Source organism: Gymnoscopelus braueri, assembly GCF_963280865.1.
Source record: "Gymnoscopelus braueri genome assembly, chromosome: 7".
Taxonomy (NCBI): domain Eukaryota; kingdom Metazoa; phylum Chordata; class Actinopteri; order Myctophiformes; family Myctophidae; genus Gymnoscopelus; species Gymnoscopelus braueri.
Window position 1 is genome coordinate 56,264,677 of NC_137608.1, and position 23,574 is coordinate 56,288,250.

Below are 23,574 nucleotides of genomic sequence, written 5' to 3' on the forward strand. Positions count from 1 at the left end.
CTATTTTCAGGTGGCACACAGCCACGTGTAAATGGTCCTTTAGAGGAAAGCCAAGAGGAAGACATGTTGACTGTATGCAGTGGTGGGAAAAGTATTCAAATGTTTTACTTAAAGGTAGGGTAAGTGATATATTTTGGTTAAAACAAAAAGTATTTTGTTAAAAGGTTAAAGCACTATATTCTGATAGTAATCATTGCTATAGAGTGTTTGTTCTGTAACAGGAGTCTCCCTGTCTCTCCAGCTCTTTAATAAACAGAAACTACATTTTCCGGTAGGTGTCAAAATCTCAGCCAATCAGGAGAAAGTACCCATTTTTAAGCTTCATTTTATAGTGTTCCAGTTCCAATTTTGCCTGCTCATTTCTTAGTGTCATCACTTCCAATGTCACTTGTTTAATCTGTATCCTGATTGAGTTCTCTGTCCTGATTGGATAAAATTGGAAATTAAACTGAAACTGAAACGAAAATGCATTTTCTGTTTTATAAAGAGCTGGAGAGACAAGGAGACTCCTTTTACTGAACAAACACTCTATAGCAATGAGTACTATCAGAATATAGAGCTATTTAACACTTATTTTAACCAAAGAAAATCACTTACCCTACCTTTAAGTAAAAGTATCAATACTGCAATGCAATTGGTATCAATAAAGTAAAAATCTTTGGAAATAGCAGATGTACAAGCTCACAATGCGTCGCGTCAAAATCATTAGTAACTAAAGTTGTCAAATAATTCTAGTGGAGTAAAAGTACAATATTTGCGTGGAGTAGAAGTAAAAGTATTGAAAATTGGAAATACTCCAGTAAAGAAAAAAATCCTCAAAAGTGTACTTTAAGTACAGTACTTGAGTAAATGTACTTAGTTTCTTTACACAACTGACGGTATGGAATCCAAATGAATGAAATGTGAGTCAAAGGGGAGAATATTTGGGAAAATCTATTTCTAATCAATGGAGCAAAACTATGGCAGATATCTGGACTCAGTCACATGACCAGAACCTCCAGCAACGTGTTCTAGTTTGTTGTGTTGTGTTGTGTTAGCGCCCCCCGGTGGACGTTACCTTCATCTCTCCCTCTTCTATCACCAGCTGCCAGTTGGCGTCTCCACCCATATCCTGGAGAGAGTAGGTCATGTGACTCTCTACCATCTCCTCCACCTGAGAGAGAGACAGAGAGACAGAGAGACAGAGAGAGAGAGAGAGAGAGAGAGAGAGAGAGACAGAGAGAGACAGAGAGAGACAGAGAGAGAGAGAGAGAGAGAGAGAGAGAGAGAGAGAGAGAGAGAGAGAGAGAGAGAGAGAGATCAATGCCAATCCAAATTATTTGTACTTAATCAACTTTAATAGTCTTGATGGTGACATCCATGTGAATTCATTGATACAGCAGGAGGAGTTTTGAGTTCTGTCCATTCAGCCATCACTGCACTAAACTAGCCTGGCATGTCCAGACTAATATCTCTGTGTAGATATTAGTCTGGACTCTCTGTGTGGAACCTGTATTTCAGACTAATATCATGTGTAGATATTAGTCTGGACTCTCTGTGTGGAACCTGTATTTCAGACTAATATCACTGTGTAGATATTAGTCTGGACTCTCTGTGTGGAACCTGCATTTCAGAGGGCTGAGGGGCAAAAATAAATAAATCCTCTGGTGATAAAGCCGTCCCTTATTTGCAAACTGGGCCCTGATTGGTCCCTCACAACTTCGGAGGGAGAGAACTACAATCCAATCTCTATTGAGAGGGAACAGACCTGCTGTGCTGTGCTGTGCTGTGCTGTGCTGTGCTGTGTTGTGTTGTGTTGTGTTGTGTTGTGTTGTGTTGTGTTGTGTTGTGTTGTGTTGTGTTGTGTTGTGTTGTGTTGTGTTGTGCTGTGCTGTGCTGTGCTGTGTTGTGTTGTGTTGTGTTGTGTTGTGTTGTGTTGTGTTGTGTTGTGTTGTGTTGTGTTGTGTTGTGTTGTGTTGTGTTGTGTTGTGTTGTGTTGTGTTGTGTTGTGTTGTGTTGTGTTGTGTTGTGTTGTGTTGTGTTGTGCTGTGCTGTGCTGTGCTGTGTTGTGTTGTGTTGTGTTGTGTTGTGTTGTGTTGTGTTGTGTTGTGTTGTGTTGTGTTGTGTTGTGCTGTGCTGTGCTGTGCTGTGCTGTGCTGTGTTGTGCTGTGTTGTGCTGTGTTGTGTTGTGTTGTGTTGTGCTGTGCTGTGTTGTGTTGTGTTGTGTTGTGCTGTGTTGTGCTGTGCTGTGCTGTGATAGGGTGTATTTGTGTTCAGCAGACAGTGAAACGGAAGGTCGACAATAAACACAGATTATGATTCAGCTGTTGTGACGTTGCCCTCAGTATAGATAATATAATATAAAAATTAATAATAATGATGCTTTTGGTCTGCTATTTATTGTAGATCTGCTATTTTCTGAAAAAACTTGGAAAATGTGTGAAAATCTTTGAATATATATATTTTTTAACTTGTGTGAACATTTTTAACTCAAATCTTTGCTTCTGGGGGTCCCTGGACAAATATATCCCCCATCTCAAAATATTTTGAGATGGGGGGGGGTCTGTGGACAAATCCATATCACTTTGGGTGGTCCTTGACATGATATGACTGATATTATATATATATATATATATATTAAACTGATATGACAGCATAAGTGTTTTTACAAAAAAGCAAAGATTTGAGAAAAAAAATTCGCTTTAAAAAAACATATATTCAAAGATTTGCAAAAATGTTCATGCCTTTTCCAAAAAAATAGCAGATCTACAAGCTCATAGCGCGGCACTCTGTGTCGCGCTATGAGCTTGTAGATCTGCTATTTTTGAATAGCCCAAAGAAATCTGGGATCCACTGGGATCCACTGGGATCCACTGGGATCCAGGCCAACTCAACACATTCTAAAGTCCCTCCAGGAATCTAGTCTCAACATGCAAAATATGTTTTTCTGCAAATGCTGCAAACATTTGGAAATTAATCAATCGATCTAAAATGCAACATACTTACAAATATGACACAAACAAAAACATGTGCAATTAAAACACATGAATTAAAACCCTTCAAACTGTAAACTGTTAGATTCTCACATGCGCATTACATTACAGTCATTTAGCAGACGCTTTTATCCAAAGCGACTTACAATAAGTGCATTCAACATAAGTAGGGGAAGGAAACTACTAATCACCACAAGTCTTAAGTGCATTCTTTAAGCACATGCACACACACGCACGTGCACTCGCACTCGCACGCACACACACGCACACACACGCCAGGGTTTCCGCTAGACATTTTTTGGGCCGGCCACCTTGACCGACAGGATTATATTTTACCGGCCAAAGAATAAATTTATCGGCCATAGTATAATTAACGTCACATGCATGTTTGCAGATGCATGCACCCAACTGATCATTACACCTTGTTACTGTACGTTAGCGCTGTGCTTCTTTACACTTTGTCACATTATGCAATCTGTTCCTGTTTTTTATAGTAACTAAATAATATCTAATCTACTCCATCATGCTGAGATGTTGCTTACAAAACAATAACTGAACTAGAAAAAGTGCTCCTTGGAGCACAGGTCTCCGCCAGGTCAGGTAGGTTATTGTGGCCTCCTGGTGGCGCTATAATAGGCCAATGTGAAAAGGGTGCCATTTCTTCCTCAGCCTAGTGGGAATGTGTGTGCATTCATGATTTGAGGCATTTTGTTGGAAAATTAGACCTTTAGTAGTTGCTAAATTAGACCTGCTGGTGGCGCTGTAACAGGCATTTCTGGCATTTCTTCCTCAGCCATGAATGTGTGTGCATTCATGATTTGAGGCATTTTGTTGGAAAATTAGACCTTTAGTAGTTGCTAAATTAGACCTGCTGGTGGCGCTGTAACAGGCATTTCTGGCATTTCTTCCTCAGCCCAGTGCGAATGTGCGTGCAAATTTCCACGGAAATTGCACACTGCGCTCATGATTTGAGACATTTTATTCAAAACGGACCAATAATGCAAACTTTGGAAGCGAACCTTAGACAATCAGGATGGAATATGAAATATCGAACAGATCCGTCTTGATCACATGACTATAGAGATACTGTGTACCGATTTGCATGATGTTTGGATAAAATCTGTAGGAATAATATCCAAAAATGGGTTTAGCACAAATCGGCCTCCTAGTGGCACTATAACAGGCCCATGTGAAAAAATTGGGGCAGAGGTTCTGAATTGGTATCGAGTGAGTGTGTGTGCACAGTTTCGCAGCGACCGGGCCAACGGTGCCGGAGATTAGCTGCTCGCAGACAGATGGACGGACGGACACACAGACGGACACACGGACGGACGGACAGGGGGTAAAACATACTCTCTCGCCATGCCTTTCGGCCTGGCGGAGACAATAAAGTGGCCATGAGTGAAGTGCTATATATATATATATATTATATGTTTATCATAACACCCTATATATATATATTATATGTTTATCATAACACCCTATATATATCTATTATATGTTTATCATAACACCCTATATATATATATTATATGTTTATCATAACACCCTATATATATATATATTATATGTTTATCAACACCCGAGCGAATCACCCGTACGCAGCGCTGATTAGGAGGAGACAGACACAGCTGTGTAAAGCTTCATCTGTGCTTCGCCGCATGTCTGTGTTGTTTCGTATCAAAAATAGCAGACACACAAGCTCACAACGCGGCGCGTTGGGCGTATTGTGAGCTTGTAGGTCTGATATTTTCAACGTGCAACACCAACATACGAAGAAAAGGCTGATCTATCAGATAACCACAGCACAGAGAGCTCTGTCTGTGAGGACAGCAGGCTGTCAGGAATGAACCCACACTGACATTATCAGAACATGATAAAAACTCTAAATGACTATGATGGGTTTTAATGGTTGGACTACTGTGGCCGGTGATGTTTTTAATTAACGGCCAATTAAACATTTTATCGGTCAATGGCCGATAAATACCGGCTAACGGAAATGCACACACAGGCAAGCACACACACACACACACACACACACACACACAGTACCTGAACGCTGAATCTGTGAACATCATCTGAGGCACTGACTAGTTCAACAGAGGACAGCGAGGACGAGAGACTATGAGGCTGAACAGAGAGAGAGAGAGAGAGAGAGAGAGAGAGAGAGAGAGAGAGAGAGAGAGAGACACAGAGACAGAGACAGAGACAGAGACAGAGAGAGAGAGAGAAAGGAGACAGAGGAGAAAGAGGAGAAAGGAGAAAGAGGAGAAAGGAGAAAGAGGAGAAAGGAGAAAGAGAGGAAAGGAGAAAGAGGAGAAAGAGGAGAAAGGAGAAAGACGAGAAAGGAGAAAGAGGAGAAAGAGGAGAAAGGGGAGAAAGAGGAGAAAGGAGAAAGAGAGGAAAGGAGAAAGAGGAGAAAGAGGAGAAAGGAGAAAGAGGAGAAAGGAGAAAGAGAGGAAAGGAGAAAGAGGAGAAAGAGGAGAAAGAGGAGAAAGGAGAAAGACGAGAAAGGAGAAAGAGGAGAAAGGAGAAAGAGGAGAAAGGAGAAAGAGGAGAAAGGGGAGAAAGAGGAGAAAGGAGAAAGAGGAGAAAGAGGAGAAAGAGGAGAAAGGAGAAAGAGGAGAAAGGAGAAAGAGAGGAAAGGAGAAAGAGGAGAAAGAGGAGAAAGGAGAAAGACGAGAAAGGAGAGAAAGAGGAGAAAGGAGAAAGAGGAGAAAGGAGAAAGAGGAGAAAGGAGAAAGAGAGGAACGGAGAAAGAGGAGAAAGAGGAGAAAGAGGAGAAAGAGGAGAAAGAGGAGAAAGGAGAAAGAGGAGAAAGGGGAGAAAGAGGAGAAAGGAGAAAGAGAGGAAAGGAGAAAGAGGAGAAAGGGGAGAAAGAAGAGAAAGAGGAGAAAGGGGAGAAAGAGGAGAAAGAGGAGAAAGGAGACAAGTGGAAGAGAGCAGAGAAAGGAGATAATCAAGTGGAAGAAAAGAGGATAAAAAGGGAAAGAAAAAGAGGAGGAAGTAAGAAATGAAAGGTTTCACCTGTGCGTCCCGTCTCAATGTTAGTAAACAAATAATTGGTCTATATATATATATATATTCTGATATAATATTAATGATTGTGATAAACTGTGTTTTTACACTTCCAGCTCTTTACTGAACACATTATTTTTTTTAGGATACCAATTCCATCCAACCAGGAGAGAGACATCAAACAGGACAAACATAAAGAAGTGAGCAGACACACAATGGAACTGGAACACTATACACTATGAAACTGAAGCTGATAAATGGGTGTTCTCTCTCCTGATTGGCTACACACCTGAACATATATTTTAACTCGTCCAATCCGGGAACGCATTTGTGTTATTTTAGATTTCTTTGGCTATTCAAAAATAGCAGATATACAAGCTCATAGCGAGAGCCGCGCTATGAGCTTGTCGATCGATTTTTTTTTTAAACAAATCTTGAACATGTGTGCAAATCTTTGAATATATACTTTTAAGTGAACATTTGTAACTCAAATATTTGCTTCTGGGGGGTCCCTGGGACAACATATTTTACAGCAGTACTAGAGGTCCTGGTAGAAGATAAAACCAACAGTACTAGAGGTCCTGGTAGGAGATAAAACCAACAGTACTAGAGGTCCTGGTAGGAGATAAAACCAACAGTACTAGAGGTCCTGGTAGGAGATAAAACCAACAGTACTAGAGGTCCTGGTAGGAGATAAAACCAACAGTACTAGAGGTCCTGGTAGGAGATAAAACCAACAGTACTAGAGGTCCTGGTAGGAGATAAAACCAACAGTACTAGAGGTCCTGGTAGGAGATAAAACCAACAGTACTAGAGGTCCTGGTAGGAGATAAAACCAACAGTACTACAGGTCCTGGTAGGAGATAAAACCAACAGTACTAGAGGTCCTGGTAGGAGATAAAACCAGCAGTACTACAGGTCCTGGTAGGAGATAAAACCAACAGTACTAGAGGTCCTGGTAGGACATAAAACCAGCAGTACTACAGGTCCTGGTAGGAGATAAAACCAGCAGTACTAAAGGTCCTGGTAGGAGATAAAACCAGCAGTACTAGAGGTCCTGGTAGGAGATAAAACCAGCAGTACTAGAGGTCCTGGTAGGAGATAAAACCAGCAGTACTAGAGGTCCTGGTAGATGAGTATAGTGGTTACCTTGGCAGCGAACCTGTGCGTGGCGATGGAGGAGTAGACGTCTCCAGAAGGAACAGGCGTCAGACGAGGTATTCTGACCTTCTCAGACTGACACTGAGAACAGGAGAAGAAGAAGATACTTTACATCATACATGGGCAACTGGCGGCCCGGGGGCCACATGCGGCCCCCACCTTCACTTAATGCGGCCCCCACCTTCACTTAATGCGGCCCCCACCTTCACTTAATGGTATCATGACATTCATTTTCACTTTTTTTATCTTTTATGTTTTTTTGGGGGGTTTTATGACCTCAATTACACCCAAAAAATCTGAACTTAAAACATTCAGTGGATTTTCTGTGGTCTGGGGTTTTCTGAATAATTAGGCTGAAAAGTAATCTGAGCTTGGCCCTTCGACAGTGAGGTCACAGCCGATTAATCCCGCCCACTCTCCTCCTCGCCCCTCCCCTTCCCTATCCTTTCCTTTGGGGGGGGGCGGAGCAGAGGCGATGATTGACAGGCAAAATCCCTCACCAGCGACACCCGCAGGCAAAGATTTATTTTGACATTGCAGTTGAAAAGGCTTTAGAAATGTGAGACAAAAACACCTACAGTGGATCACTGGAATGGAATTTTCACTTAAAACTTTTTGTACACTTTTGAAGGACCAGGACAAAGACTTTGAATGTGGTGTAAAAGTGAATGTCATTAAACCTTTAATGCGGCCCACAGGTTAATATAGAATACTGATACTTTCAGCTGTTATGATTCCTAACATGCAATCATGACCCGCTTTAATTACTTCAGTCTATATTAGTAGCTTAATGACTAGTATTAACATTCTATTGTCTTTATTTATGTCCAATGTATTTATATTTAAGTTCATAAAGTTAACATAAGTATAACTAAATGCATTTGAAATTAAATACAAATGTTACTTTTTCAGAATTCCAATTCAAAAATAGAAAAAAATAGCAGATCTACAAGCTGAAAACGCGTCGCACTGAGACTGGTAGCTTGTAGATTGGCTATTTTGTTGTCACCTGTTCTTCTATCTTATCCTGTCGGTCCAGAGCTGCTTCCACCGCATCGAAGAACTCATCCTCATTTATCAGACTGTTGGGTCCCTCCTGGAAGACAGACAGACAGGCAGGCAGGCAGGCAGGCAGGCAGGCAGACAGACAGACAGACAGACAGACAGACAGACAGACAGGCAGGCAGACAGGCAGACAGGCAGACAGACAGACAGACAGACAGGTTAATCTTGTGCCTGTATAAACTCATCAGTGTCAATATCAAGTCCTCATGGGAGGCTGATATTGGTGTGGAACTGTCTGATGAGATCTGGAGCGAGGGTTTGAAGAGGATTCAAAAATGTATCCAACTGTTTCCGATATGTGACAGATGCAACATCTCCAAGATATCAGGGGTCACACTTTCTGGTCGTGCCCAAGGATTGTTTTATTCTTGCAAAACTATGTTTGCTTGGTACAGCAGAGAGTATGGTTTTCATATTGAACCCGATGCACTAACTGCCTTGTCTGGTTGCTCCGAAGCTTCTCTGGCTCTGCCGTACTCTGTCCAGGAGACTCTTATGCTTGGTACACTTGTAGCAAAGAGAATAATTGTAACAGAGTGGAATACTGCCACCGCTCCTTGTTTTACCAGATGGCTTAATGAGTTTGTATCACTGATACACCTGGAGAGGCTGCGTTGCAACAAACAGGACAGTCTGGCAACATTCTAATACACCTGGGGTCCTGCTATTACGAGTCATCTTGACTCTGTGCAGTGGTGGAAAAAGTACTCAAATTCTTTACTTAAGTAAAAGTACCAATACTGCAATATAAAAATACTCTGTTACAAGTAAAAGTCCAGAATAAAAAATGTACTTGAGTAAAAGTACAAAAGTATTGGCATCAAAATGTACTTAAAGTACAAAAAGTAAAAGTACTAAATATTTGAAAATAGCAGATCTACAAGCCCACAACGCGTCGCGATGCGACGCGTTGTGAGCTTGTAGATCGGCTATTTTCAAATAGCCGCTATGTATAAAATAGGGCTAAAGTGGTTAATGTATGTTTTATAATATCATAGTTTATATCTGAAAAGTAACTAGTAACTAAAGTTTTCAAGTAAATGTAGTGGAGTAAAAGTACAATATTTGCCTCTGAGATGTAGTGGAGTAGAAGTAAAAGTATTGGAAATTGAAAATACTCAAGTAAAGTACAAATACCTCAAAATTGTACTTAAGTACAGTACTTAAGTAAATGTACTTAATTACTTTCCACCACTGACTCTGTGTGACTGCTCTGTTTCGTACAAGCTCAATTATCAATGTGTCCAACTGTTGTATTCTGTTTGCCTATGCAGTACCTCATTATGATTAGGTTAATCACTCATGTTTAACATGCATTATAGTCTGATGTTTGTTTGTCTTATTGTTATGTCATGTCTTATAAAAAAACAATACAAATTCATATAAAAAAAAACCCTCATCAGTGTTCATAATGAGGGTGATGATGATGGCCTTCCTCACCTCGTAGTCAGGTCCTCCGTACTGAGACTTCTTCTTCATCTCATTCATGGCCGACTTGTAGGCGTCTTCCACCCGCCTGCGCTTCTCCAGCTCCTACACACACACACACACACACACACACACACACACACACACACACACACACACACACACACACACACACACACACACACACACACACACACACACACACACACACACACACACACACACACACACACACACACACGGCCAATAAGTAGGAGCGGTTGCCTTAGAACAGCTTAAAGTAGTGAAAATAGCCGATCAAACAAGCCTACAGGGTGCAAATGGTAAGACTCAACTCACACAGGCAACAAGTAAATCTGATTTTAAAAATAAATTAAAGAAATATCTTATGGAATATGCTTTTGGATAACGGCTAACTGCACACCGTTTAATGTTTTTACGTATTATAAATGTATTTGTAAACCTGCATTTGGTTGAATTTGGTTGTTGAGGTATCATTAAGATGTTACATTTATAATTAAGGCTACTGCACCATATAATCAAGATTGATTCATATTTTCCATTTTGGTTGTATTTGAAGTGTTTAACATTATTTTTTTGATACTGTGATGTAAAATGTTTTCATGTAATGTAATGTAATGTAATGTCATTTATTTCTGTGTGGACCCCAGGAAGAGTAGCCGCTGCTAAGGTAGTAGCTAATGGGGATCCAAATAAACAAATAAATAAACTTCCTTAGTAGTCTGGTCTAGTTGGGACTGGAACCCACATGACCCCACATCTCTACCGCTGTCACAAGACACAGACTCTCTCCACCTGGGGATGGTTGTGAGGAGCTTCAGGCAGTACTACCGGTCCACCAGTAGGTGTCCTACCACCACCAGAGACCTGGATCTAAATGTCTCAATGTTATCGAGTATGGAGAGCTCCTCCAACTACTGCATGTCCACTTAATGTCTAAATGTCTCAATGTTAGAGTATGGAGAGCTCCTCCAACTACTGTCCACTCAATGTCTACATCTCCATGTCCGTTACAGAGAGCATTTACTGCATCAAGAGTAATCAACAAACGTTACTAGAACGACTGCTCAAACATTGACCACATTGTCAAATAATAGAAGAAAGAGGCAAACATAGTGAAAATAGCAGTTGCGAGGCGCTGTAAGCTTGTAGATCTGCTATTTTCACAACGTTTATCTGTGGAACCGAGTCAAACTAAATGTAATGCCTCAACTCCTACATGCAATGTGAATGTTGTATTGTATTGTTGTATTGTATTGAATGTTGTATTGTATTGTATTGTATTGTATTGCAGACATTCATTCAAACAATGTTTGAATTTGTATTTGGCAATTGCAATACAATTTGTCCACGATTTAAAAAAAAGAAGCAGATCTACAAGCTCATAGCACCACGCTATGAGCTTGTAGATCTGCTATTTTTTTAATAGCCAAATAAATCTTAAAATGACAGAGATGCGTTCCGGGTCTTAACCCATTAAGACCTGAGGTGATTCTTTAAAAAAAATCTAAATCCTAACAGTTTTTTGAAAATAATATATATATTTTTTAAATCGCGATTTTTCAAAAATAGCAGATCTACAAGCTCATAGCGCGGCACTCAAACCTACAGGAGAATCTTTGCCCTCCAACAGAAACCATCGTTAGTCGTAAAATGATGCCCTATTTCATCATACGACAGAGTGACACAAAAGTAGTTAAAAAAATAGCTGATAAACAAGCTCACAAACGGTTCACCTCTGTTATTGTTGACATTTAAAAAAACAAAAACAAAGTGAAAGTAGTAAAGTGTGTACTGGGGTTTTCCCACAAACACTTATATTTTACATTTCCTGAAGTGCACACACACACACACACACACACACACACACACACACACACACACACACACACACACACACACACACACACACACACACACACACACACACACACACACACACACACACACACACACACACACACACACACACACACACGGTGCTCCACAAGTGTGGAGGGGACATTGCTTTCTTTTAAAGTCTCTTCTAAAATTATAATTGTATCTTTTATAGAATTGAAGTGCTTGGCTGGGTGTTTTAAGTGTGGTGTATATGTATGTATGTATGTAGTGTCTTGTCTTGAATGTATGCGTTGACCTGAGCAAAACAATGTTCCCTTTGTGGATAATAAAGACATCTAATCTAATCTAGATAAACAGGACGATGCTGTTGATAAAAACACTTTCAGATCAGATTAGAAGTCAGATTAACTTCAGAGACAAAGAGAAGGAAGCACTGAAGGATTATAATCTGACACCTGAACCGTCCATCCTCAGTGTTGCCATGTCTGCTTATTATAAGCGACGTTGGGCTTCTTTCTCTGTGAAGTTGCTTGTTAAGTAGGTGTCTCGTGTTTTTATTGTAGTGGAGCTTCCGAGCCTATAGTGTTTTCACATGTATATGGACCTAACTTTGAATTCCAACACATTTTGCTAGTCTGGGATGGCTCAGGGTAGAAGACAGGGTTGAGCAATTAAACCTGGGATTGTTTTTTAAGATAGTTAAAGGGACAGTGCCCTCAAAGCCCTCAAATTTGTCTCTAGAATTCCCCTGATATCTGATTCCAGCACAATATAATGAAGTATCAACTCTCACACACACACACACACACACACACACACACACACACACACGTTTGTGTTGCTATACTTGAGCATGAGGGCGGCAATTTTGTGAACGCCATTTTTAAATATTGTGCCATTTTTAACCATAAGCCGATACTAACAGTATTACAAGTACACACACACACACACACACACACACACACACACAATGACTCACTTAAGCAGTTAAAGTCAGGTTAGATTTCACAAGGCCTTTTAAGACAGACAATGTGCACACTTATCTCACACACACACACACACACACACACACACACACACACACACACACACACACACACACACACACACACACACACACACACACACACACACACACACACACACACACACACACACACACACACAATAGATGAGGGATAACCTGACAGTGTGGTGCAGTAATCTCCTGGCCTAGTTTACTTGGTAACACCCAAACCTGGCGGACCGGGCCAGAGGAACCACTCCCTCTGTCACAGTGCTTCTCAAAGTGGGGCCCCGGGGGGGGGGGGAGACCCCTAGGGGTCCTTGAGGGAGTTCCAGGGGAGGGGGTCCCCCAGGAAAAAAATGCTCATTAGCATAAAAAAAAAAAAGAAGTGGGCGGTGTCTTGCTAGCTAATCACAATACTGAATGGAGTCAACCAATCATGTACAAAAGATAAATACATTTATTGAAACACTCTTTATGATGGACGAAACCATAACTTGAAAAAAACAAATTTATGTTTTTTTTCAAGTTATGGTTTCTTATATAGGGCTATGCACATGTGTCATGTGACACTGGCCAATCACAGTCCTGAATAGATTGTGATTGGCCAATCACGGTGCAGGATAATTGTACAAATTTCCAAATCTCACTTATAGGGGCGGTTTCACAGCGCAGGATAATTGTACATTTTTCCAAACCTCACTTATAGGGGCGGTTTCACCGCCCAAAAATCACACCCAGTGTGAAGTGAGCGTGTTATTTAGCAACAACAGTGATGAGTCATCACAGTGATGGAAGCTCACTAAAAAAAAAAGCATATTTTTTTAAGTGAGTGGTGCTATTTATAGGTTATTAATTTCATCATGCGTCTCGCTAGCCAATCACAGTACTGAGCAAAGGGTGTGAATAGAGTCAGCCAATCACAGTACAGCGAAAGACACATTTTCACGACGGTCCCAAACCCACTTATAGGAGCGGCTACACCGCTCAAAAATAAAAGCTTGTTTATGCACTTTGACTCTATTTTAATCTTCAGCTGTTCACAAATAGCAGATCTACAAGTCCACAATGCGTCGGAACGCTGTGGGCTTGTAGATGTTTTTGAATGATTTTGGATATTCCGAAAACAAATCTTCTCTTACAGGGTCCCTGGCACCACGTCTTTTTTTCAGATGGGGGTCCTAGGCCAAATACCTATCTGTTTAGGTGACCAGTGGTGGAAAACGTACTCGGATATTTTACTTGAGTAAAAGTATCAATACCACAATGTAGATATTACAAGTAAAAGGCCTGAGTTCAAAATGTGACTTGAAGTAAGTACTAAAAGTAAAAGCTTTTTTTGGGGGGGGGGGGGAAATAGCCGATCTACAAGCTCACAACGTGTCGCGATGCGACGCGTTGTGAGCTTGTAGATCTGCTATTTGCAAATAGGTATAAAACGGGGCTTAAGTGGTTAATGCTCGTTTTATAATATAATGATGTAAATCTACAAAGTAACTAGTAACTGAAGTTTTCAAATAATTGTAGTGGATTAAAAGTACAATATTTGCCCCTGAGTGTGTAGTGTAGTAGAAGTTAAAGTACTGAAAATTGGAAATAAAAGATTGGAAAATAAATCCTCAAAATTAACCCATTTTTGGCGGGAACCCCTATTTGTAACTATTGCAAGGGACAGTCTAAACACTACAATATCAAAATAATACGTACATTGAAACTATAGAAAGGTAAACGAATGAACCTAGCAGTCTAAATAACATGTAAATGACATGTTAAACCTTGTATAAGACCGCATGGTTGTCAAGGCTAGGTCAATGCTACAGGCTGAGATACAGTCATGTGACTCCTGTCTGTCCATGTGCTTGGTTAGTGCCTTGTCAGCCGTGTGCGTTATGTGCCTCTGTCCTCTGTCCTCTGTCCTCTGTCCTCTGTCCTCTGTCCTCTGTCCCACTGACAACACTAAGACCTTCTGTTGTTGTAATAAAGCCTTTTAGACTTCTGAACGCCTTACGGTGCCCCCCCCCACACACACACACACACACACACACCTTGTATATACAATATTGAATCTTGAATGTTGGTCCAAATACATAACAACTTGAGCAAAAGATGAGGAAGGAGATAAAAATGTCGCCCCAATTCGCCTCATTCTCAACCGGCCGACTCAACGACACGTCAATAAGTGTCAATACGTGGTGGTGGTCTTTGTATATGAACCACTTAAACCCCCAGCATGCTCACTGTGGCTCACTGAGGGCTTTCACCCAAAATAACCAATCGATCGGCAAGCTCCATCGGGCTATTTTCAGAAAAAGAGAAAAAGAGAAAAAAAAAACAGAAAAGAGAACAAAGACAGCGTGGCGTTCAGCCAGGGTTAACACACATGTCACAGTCTGACAGCAGAGCCCTGAGGGACTCCGGTCAACCATATGTAATCACAAGAAACATCCTCCACACCGTGTGAACGGCAGCCTCAGAGAGGATGACTGACAAGCTGTCTGTCTGTCAGTCAGTCAGTCAGTCAGTGACAAGCTGTCTGTCTGTCAGTCAGTCAGTCAGTCAGTCAGTGACAAGCTGTCTGTCAGTCAGTCAGTCAGTCAGTCAGTGACAAGCTGTCTGTCTGTCAGTCAGTCAGTCAGTCAGTCATTACAATATGTAGGAGAGACGAGCAACTCCATAGCAATTAGAATAAGCCAACATAAATATACCATTAATAATGAAAAGGATACCCATTTGTTAATTGTTCAACACTTTATGACACATGGAATTGAGGCTATAAAGGTATGTGGCTTGGAATACAATGACCGCTGGACAATTGGACAGAGAAGATTCCATGAAAAAGAATGGATCACAAGACTTAGCACAAAATATCCAGGTGGTTTAAACTTTTAAACTGCCCAACAGAACTGAAACCCTTCACAAATTCTCACTAAACTAAACAATGGAGTTGATCACCTACATCAAACCACATAGTTGAGTGGGAGATCTCATTGTTGAGTTAGTGAGAATATTAATGAAGACACATTGATACCAAGAGCCATCAGCAATTGGGCCATCAACAGGGAGCTCATTGTCTTCCAAAATGGAGGTGTGAACAGCAGAACTGTAGATATGCTAACTGGATTCCAAGCTTGTAACCTTTTAGCACCTATCCCTTAGTTATAAAATATAATGTAAACACATCTTTAACTGGAATTAAGAAAGAGTGGAAATAATTTTAAATCCGAGGGTCTGCGGTTACCATGACTCAGAGAATTGACGCCTCTGCCCTGCACAGTCAAACAGAAATCACAAACCTTTAAAACAGAAATAGTCTATGTAAGTTTAATTACACAGTCAGTGGGGCAAACGCAGTCCCCACCAATATTATTTACGATTCTGTGCTTATCGGTACATAACTCGGACGGCGCTGAGTCGACTAGCAGACCATCGGCCGGTCGCCGCGGGCACTCGCGCCTGGAGGCGCTCGGGCGCGACTCCTCGGCCTCAAGGTCTGCTGAGTCGGCGCGCCTCTGTCATGGTCAAACTTTATTTTAAATGGAACTCACAAAGCCTTAATAACATAAATAGTTTATGTAAGTTTAATTAATTGCAAAACATGACACCTCTTATTCAAAACAGATGGCGAATGCACCTTCTCTTTATAGGGCCTACACAGATAGTACCACAAACTACCTGTGAGGCCTCTTTGAATTGAATCTCATAGTCAGCAGTCAGTCAGTCAGTCAGTGACAAGCTGTCTGTCAGTCAGTCAGTCAGTCAGTCAGTCTGTCTGTCTGACAGACAGACAGACAGACAGACAGACAGACAGACAGACAGACAGACAGACAGACAGACAGACAGACAGACAGACAGACAGACAGACAAGCTGTCAGTCAGTCTGTCTGTCTGTCTGTCTGACTGACTGACAGACAGACAGACAAGCTGTCAGTCAGTCAGTCAGTCAGACAGACAGACAGACAGACAGACAAGCTGTCAGTCTGTCTGTCTGTCTGTGACAGACAGACAGACAGACAGACAGACAGACAAGCTGTCAGTCAGACAGACAGACAGACAGACAGACAAGCTGTCAGTCTGTCTGTCTGTCTGTGACAGACAGACAGACAGACAGACAGACAGACAAGCTGTCAGTCAGTCAGTCAGAACTAGACTACAGTACCTACTGTATAAAACAGACTACAGGTCTATAATAACAGACATCTTACTGTAAAGAACAGACTACAGGTCTATCATAACAGACATCTTACTGTAAAGAACAGACTACATGTCTATAATAACAGACATCTTACTGTAAAGAACAGACTACAGGTCCTCAGAGGGATCCAGCTCTGGGTCTGGTGGTGTTTGTCGTGTCTCCATTGCAGTGACGGCTGTTTCCACAGGTTCCACCAGGCCGTCCTGGCTGTCATCCTTTCTGACAATCCTCTCAACGTGTCCACAGAGTGCTCAGTACTAGTGTGTGTATGTGTGCCTTATTAACGCTGTTTCACACACACACACACACACACACACACACACACAGCCTTTCATCTACACTGGTAACTGACAATAGCCATGAACACACACACACAGAGAGAGCCAACCAGGTGCTTTCAGGGCTGAAGTCTCACTCAACTGAAACCTCCCCCTGTTTCTATCCTATCGTTTAGGGTTGGGCCCCACACACACACACACACACACACACACACACACACACACACACACACACACACACACACACACACACACACACACACACACACACACACACACACACACACACACACACACACACACACACACACACACACACACACACACACACACACACACCTCTATCCGCCTTGGCTCAGCTGATGTTGTAAAACCAGTTTTGTGTGTGTGTGTGTGTGTGTGTGTGTGTGTGTGTGTGTGTGTGTGTGTGTGTGTGTGTGTGTGTGTGTGTAATGTGTGCTTTACTCGGGGCCATGACACAGACATTCCTCTCCAGGTAAACCACACTGTGTGGGAGTTGGAGTTCCTTCTCATTGTGATCACAGAGTGAATCAACGTGACGATAAGGAAGTCATGCATGGATTAAACACAACATGACAGAAATATGTAGTCTGGCCATAGGACCACAATGGAAACACAGTGTTATCCTTTGAGCCTTAATGTCTGACTGGACCAAGTGTTGATTTTGACAGCAAATTTAGATTTAGTTTTAGTCATATTTTAGTCATTCTGAAATGTTTTACTTTTTGTCTAGTTTTAGTCGACTAAATATCATCAGATTATAGTCGACTAAATCTACAGTTGATTTATATATAATGTATGTTGTCGGTGCCTTGATGGTGTCTTAACACATCGACCGCCAGAGGTTAATCTCATAATGTACTCACCAGTGCCAAGGTGTTATTGTTGTTTTTTTGTTTTTTTCATGTCGCCATAGATCTTGTTAAAATCCTTAAGATTGAGCCGTACACGGTCTGTTTACATCGGCGACATCTCACTGCTTCTACCAGTGAAAACCACGTGTCAAACGGGGCATCCATGTTGTAGTTAGAACGGTTTACGTTAAACAGTGATATGCGAGGAGAAAAAACTACAAGGAGAAAATGGAGTTTCAGTTTCGTCTGCAGAACGAGGGCGGACGTGATCGTCAAAACCGGATCCCAAATAATTCTGTTTCCGGTCATCAAACCGGAAGCGGAAATGGATCAAAAAAATCCGAAAGTGCACCTGGAAAATTTCAGCGCGAAAAGACCGTGGACCGTAGGGCTACGGTCTCGGCGCTTAACAGTTGGATTTAACGGACCGTAGGACTACGTTCTTGGCGGTTAATGTGTTAATGGCTGATTTTACACTTGGTTGCACTGAAAATAGCAGATCTACAAGCTCACAACGCGTCGCGCGACACGTTGTGAGCTTGTAGATCTGCTATTTTCAGTGCAATCAAACATAAAATGACTTGTCTTTTAGTTCTACTGGATCTCTTCTCCACTAGATCCCTCACTAACATTATTGTCTAGTTTTTATTTGTTGACAAAATTGTCAATATATTTAGTCTTAGTTTTAGTCATCATAGATTAGTTTTTATTTAGTTTTCGTCAGTGAATAAAGGTAGTCGACAAACATTTTTCGTCATAGTTTTAGTCGACTAAATCAACACTGGTCTGTACCACGTGCTGTTTTACACTTTTGACTAATAAAGTATTCAATCAATCAATGAAAAAAAAGTCTTACTGTGTGATCTGTGAAACGGTGTGAAAGGAGAACGCATCTCTGTCACTTTAGATGTCTTTGGCAGTGGTCTGAAGTAACTAAGTACATTTACTCAAGTAATGTACTTCAGTAATTTTTTTAAGGTATTTTTACATTGCTGCTGTTCAGCTACAGAGAGGAACGTGCACTCTGGTTTTGGGCTCCATGATTGGTCAAGTTCAAGGATTCTGCTATCGACTTTCATGGTCTTTTATAGGAATACGTGAAGCCTGGCTTTACTATCCTGGCTCGACACAGCCTGGCTTGACAAAGTCGCTCCTTCTCAGCCTGGCTTGGCGTTCGTGGAACAGAATAAACCAGGCTGTACGGACCAGACTTTGTCAAACCTGGATTTGGCTTAAATCCAGGCATACATAATTCTGCTTTCGTGAAATAGGGCCCTGGTCATGTGTTTAGAAGGCAGCGTCCATTTTAAAATAAAACATAATTAAACTAGAAACAGTGCTCCTCTGAACACAGGTCTCCGCCAGGTCAGGTAGGTTGTTGTGGGCCAGCAGTGTTCCGAATTCGCCAATCAGGCTGGAATTTGAAAAATTGGACAGGTCCATCTTTATCAATTGATCAAAAAGAGATAATGTGTACCGATTTGTGGTCAAAATCTGTACTATAAACACCCCCCCCACCCCCATTCAAAGATTTGTTCTATTCAAAAATAGCAGATCTACAGGCTCGTACCGTGGCATGGCGACGCGTTGTGAGCTTGTAGATCTGCTATTTTCAAATGCACGACCTCTCAATGCTGGGGTCGTGTCAAAACCAGGGACCATACAATGCTGGGGGGCGGCAGTGGCTCAGGGATAGAGACACTGAACCCCTAATTACTCACCTTGCATGGTTTCCTCATCCATCGGTGTGTGAATGTGTGTGTGTGAATGTGTGTGTGTGAATGTGTGTGTGCATGTGAATGGGTGTGTGAAAGGGTGAATGTAATGCACAATCTATGTAAAGCGCTTTGGATAAAAGCGCTATATAAATGCACCATTTACCATTTACTTTGAGTCAAAACCAGGGACCATACAATGCTGGGGTTGTGTCAAAACCAGGGACCATACAATGCTGGGGTTGTGTCAAAACCAGGGACCATACAATGCTGGGGTTGTGTCAAAAATGGATGATGGATTCAGGACCAGCATGGAATGAGTTAATAACTATGTTTGGGTGAATGTATGAGGAGCTGATGGTTGACATCCTGCTTTTATAGGAGAAACCTATAAAATGTGCTTTCTGCACACGACCAGCTTATTGCACAAGGTGTGTGTGTGTGTGTGTGTGTGTGTGTGTGTGTGTCTGTGTGTCTGTGTGTGTGTACCTTGTCCAGTCTCTTCTGCCAGCTGTCCTCTCGTTTGACCATGAGCTCTATGCAGTGAGACAGGGTGGACAGGATACCGGCCGTGGTGGCCTTGAATGTGATGGCCTCGCCTTTGAAGTCTATCCCGTTGATGCCTTTAGGGCTGGCTGGAGCAAACACTGTGAGACACACACACACACACACACACACACACACACACACACACTAATGTTATTAATGTTACTAGAGATGTCCGATATTAGCGGACAAGTTCTCCCACACAACTATCCTTCTCCGTTCTCTACACCAAACTTCAAGGACCCCCAAATTGACACTTATTAGCCCGCGGACCCCCATTTCAAAAGATATGCCAGGGACCCCCATAAGAGAAGATTGTTTACGTCTCTAGCAGTGATTCTCAACCATTTTAATTTCAAGGACCCCCAGTTTGACATGCATTAGGGCTACCGACCCCCATTTAATGGCATTTCTATCACTTGGACCACAATTTATGTTGTAAAATCTATGTCAATTTAACTCTGAGAGTGTACAAATGGAACCAAATGGACCCTAACGGGTTTGTACACTCTCAGAGTTACAGACCCATAAGGGTCCATTTGGTGCCTAATCTATCAATTAGCTGGGGACCCCCTGGAACTCAAGCCACCTCGGGGCGACTGGTTTCCCCGTAAGAGAAGAGGCTGAAAACCCACCTCTTCAGGAAACACTACCCTGACCCTTCCTCTTAGCCTGGCCTACTTATTGTCAATTACTTGTACGAGCTCTTGTTTTATTGGATCTTGTTTATTTTCATACACTTATTTGTTTTATCTCTTGCTCATTCGATTTTCCTATGTGTCTCATCTGTTTATGAAAGTAGGTAGCTGATATATTGCACTTTTACCTTAGCACTAGGTATACTCTTAGTTGCTTGTTTTAGAAGAGAATGCACTTAAGACTTCTGGTGATTAGTAGTTTGGTTCCCTACCTATGTTGATGCACTTATTGTAAGTCGCTTTGGATAAAAGCGTCTGCTAAATGACTGTAATGTAGTCAAAAAAATGTAAACAAAAAATGTAATATGGTAAAATATCGTGTTTTTATCTAGTTGTAGTGGGAGCGTTGTCATATATATTACATATCAGTATGTTTGTATCTAGTTGTAGTGGGAGCGTTGTCATATATATTACATATCAGTATGTTTGTATCTAGTTGTAGTGGGAGTGTTGTCATATATATTACATATCAGTATGTTTGTATCTAGTTGTAGTGGGAGCGTTGTCATATATATTAAATATCAGTATGTTTTTATCTAGTTGTAGTGGGAGCGTTGTCATATATATTACATATCAGTATGTTTTTATCTAGTTGTAGTGGGAGCGTTGTCATATATATTACATATCAGTATGTTTGTATCTAGTTGTAGTGGGAGCGTTGTCATATATATTAAATATCAGTATGTTTTTATCTAGTTGTAGTGGGAGCGTTGTCATATATATTACATATCAGTATGTTTGTATCTAGTTGTAGTGGGAGCGTTGTCATATATATTACATATCAGTATGTTTTTATCTAGTTGTAGTGGGAGCGTTGTCATATATATTACATATCAGTATGTTTTTATCTAGTTGTAGTGGGAGCGTTGTCATATATATTACATATCAGTATGTTTGTATCTAGTTGTAGTGGGAGCGTTGTCATATATATTACATATCAGTATGTTTTTATCTAGTTGTAGTGGGAGCGTTGTCATATATATTACATATCAGTATGTTTTTATCTAGTTGTAGTGGGAGCGTTGTCATATATATTACATATCAGTATGTTTTTATCTAGTTGTAGTGGGAGCGTTGTCATATATATTACATATCAGTATGTTTGTATATAGTTGTAGTGGGAGCGTTGTCAGGATCATCTCAGGGAGAGCAGAGGATCCAAGATGTTGTTTGAGGCTAAATGTTATTTAATAATAAATATGGAAGTGGAGTGTGCAATGCATTCTGTATGACAGGTTATTATCACCAGGATTATAGATATTCATTCTGTATGACAGGTTATTATCACCAGGATTATAGATATTCTGGGTGAGATGATGATATTAATCATAGGGGAAACTTTAATAATGTGTTGTAATAAATGAAAAGCTCACATTTCTCCTTGCTGCCGTTGTTGTTGTGTAGACAGTCTCCTCCGTCGGGCCGGGTGGAGGTGGAGGTGGGGGTGGGGGTGGAGGTGGAGGTGGAGGTGGAGGTGGCTAGGAAGTCATCTTCATCCTCCTCCACTACTAGAGGAACACAGTGGAGACAACAAGGATGATTTTACTGCATGGAGTCCCTTAACCCATTGAGACCTGAAGCCGATTCTACATGTCTTCTAAATCTCAACAGTTTTCTGAAAAACGTATGTTTCTATATCAGTGGTGCTCAATCTTTTTCATGTCAAGGACCCCCAAAATTATATGTATTTGGCCGCGGACCCCCATCAAAATATTTTGTTCCAGGGACCCCCAGAAGCAAAGATTTGAGTTAAAAATGTTCGCTTTAAAAATATATATATTCAAAGATTTGCACACATTTTCACGATTTTTCAAAAATAGCAGATCTACAAGCTCGTAGCGCGGCACTCGGTGCCGCGCTATGAGCTTGTATATCTGCTATTTTTGAATAGCCCAAAGTGTAAAATAATGCTTTTTAGCTCAAATCTAAAAATGACACAGTCCCAGGTCTTAATGGGTTAAACCAGTGGTCTTCAGGGTCCTCAGAGTTACTACAGGGGGGCCGCAAAATCTTTGTGTGATAGGATCGTGTTTTTCACATGAACCACTTGAACCCTAGCATCCCTATTCTCAGTGGAACATTAGCCAAAAATAGCAGATCTACAAGACTCACAGCGCCTCACGCTGTGAGTCTTGATAACCTCTAGTTATTACATCATCACAATGTCTTGAGACTAGACCTTTGCACGGGTCGAATATTTATTCGAAAATGAAATTAAAGCAGTGATTCCTGCAGATTTGTAAGCCTATCCTATCAATTAAATTAATAAATAATAAATATTGTAGCGCAGCCCCGACACACTGCCGCGGCTCTTTTTCCCCTAAATTCATTCGTTAAGCCAATGAATTCCTCCACACACACACACACACACACACACTGCAGTGTGTTGTTGTATTTGTGTATGTTTGGGTCTCTTTTGGGTGTCATGTCTGCAGCAGAACAGCAGAGGGCAGCAGAGTGATACTGGCTGCTTCACAGAGAGGCCACGCCCCCTCTGAAACCAGACACCCAGCAGAGTGGAGCTGCTCATAGGGTAGAGTACAGAGAGGCCACGCCCCCTCTGAAACCCTACACCCAGCAGAGTGGAGCTGCTCATAGGGTAGAGTGCAGAGAGGCCACGCCCCCTCTGAAACCAGACACCCAGCAGAGTGGAGCTGCTCATAGGGTAGAGTACAGAGAGGCCACGCCCCCTCTGAAACCAGACACCCAGCAGAGTGGAGCTGCTCATAGGGTAGAGTACAGAGAGGCCACGCCCCC

The 23,574-nt window shown here is 41.5% G+C and overlaps 1 protein-coding gene across 3 annotated transcripts in view; it reads right to left on the reverse strand.

Annotated features, from left to right (window-relative positions):
- LOC308089518 (ceramide transfer protein-like) overlaps positions 1-23,574 on the reverse strand; it is a 75,971-nt gene that overhangs the window by 11,473 nt on the left and 40,924 nt on the right. Inside the window, exons 6-12 of one of the 3 annotated variants that reach the window (XM_080434294.1) lie at positions 22,191-22,325; positions 20,063-20,220; positions 9,657-9,749; positions 8,161-8,247; positions 7,140-7,232; positions 5,025-5,102; positions 1,058-1,153 (exon numbers count right to left, since the gene is read on the reverse strand). In XM_080434294.1, the coding sequence (XP_080290420.1) occupies positions 1,058-1,153; positions 5,025-5,102; positions 7,140-7,232; positions 8,161-8,247; positions 9,657-9,749; positions 20,063-20,220; positions 22,191-22,325 (740 nt within the window). The remainder of the gene's footprint in view (positions 1-1,057; positions 1,154-5,024; positions 5,103-7,139; positions 7,233-8,160; positions 8,248-9,656; positions 9,750-20,062; positions 20,221-22,190; positions 22,326-23,574) is intronic. The other 2 variants (XM_080434293.1, XM_080434295.1) reach the window with 2 other exon arrangements.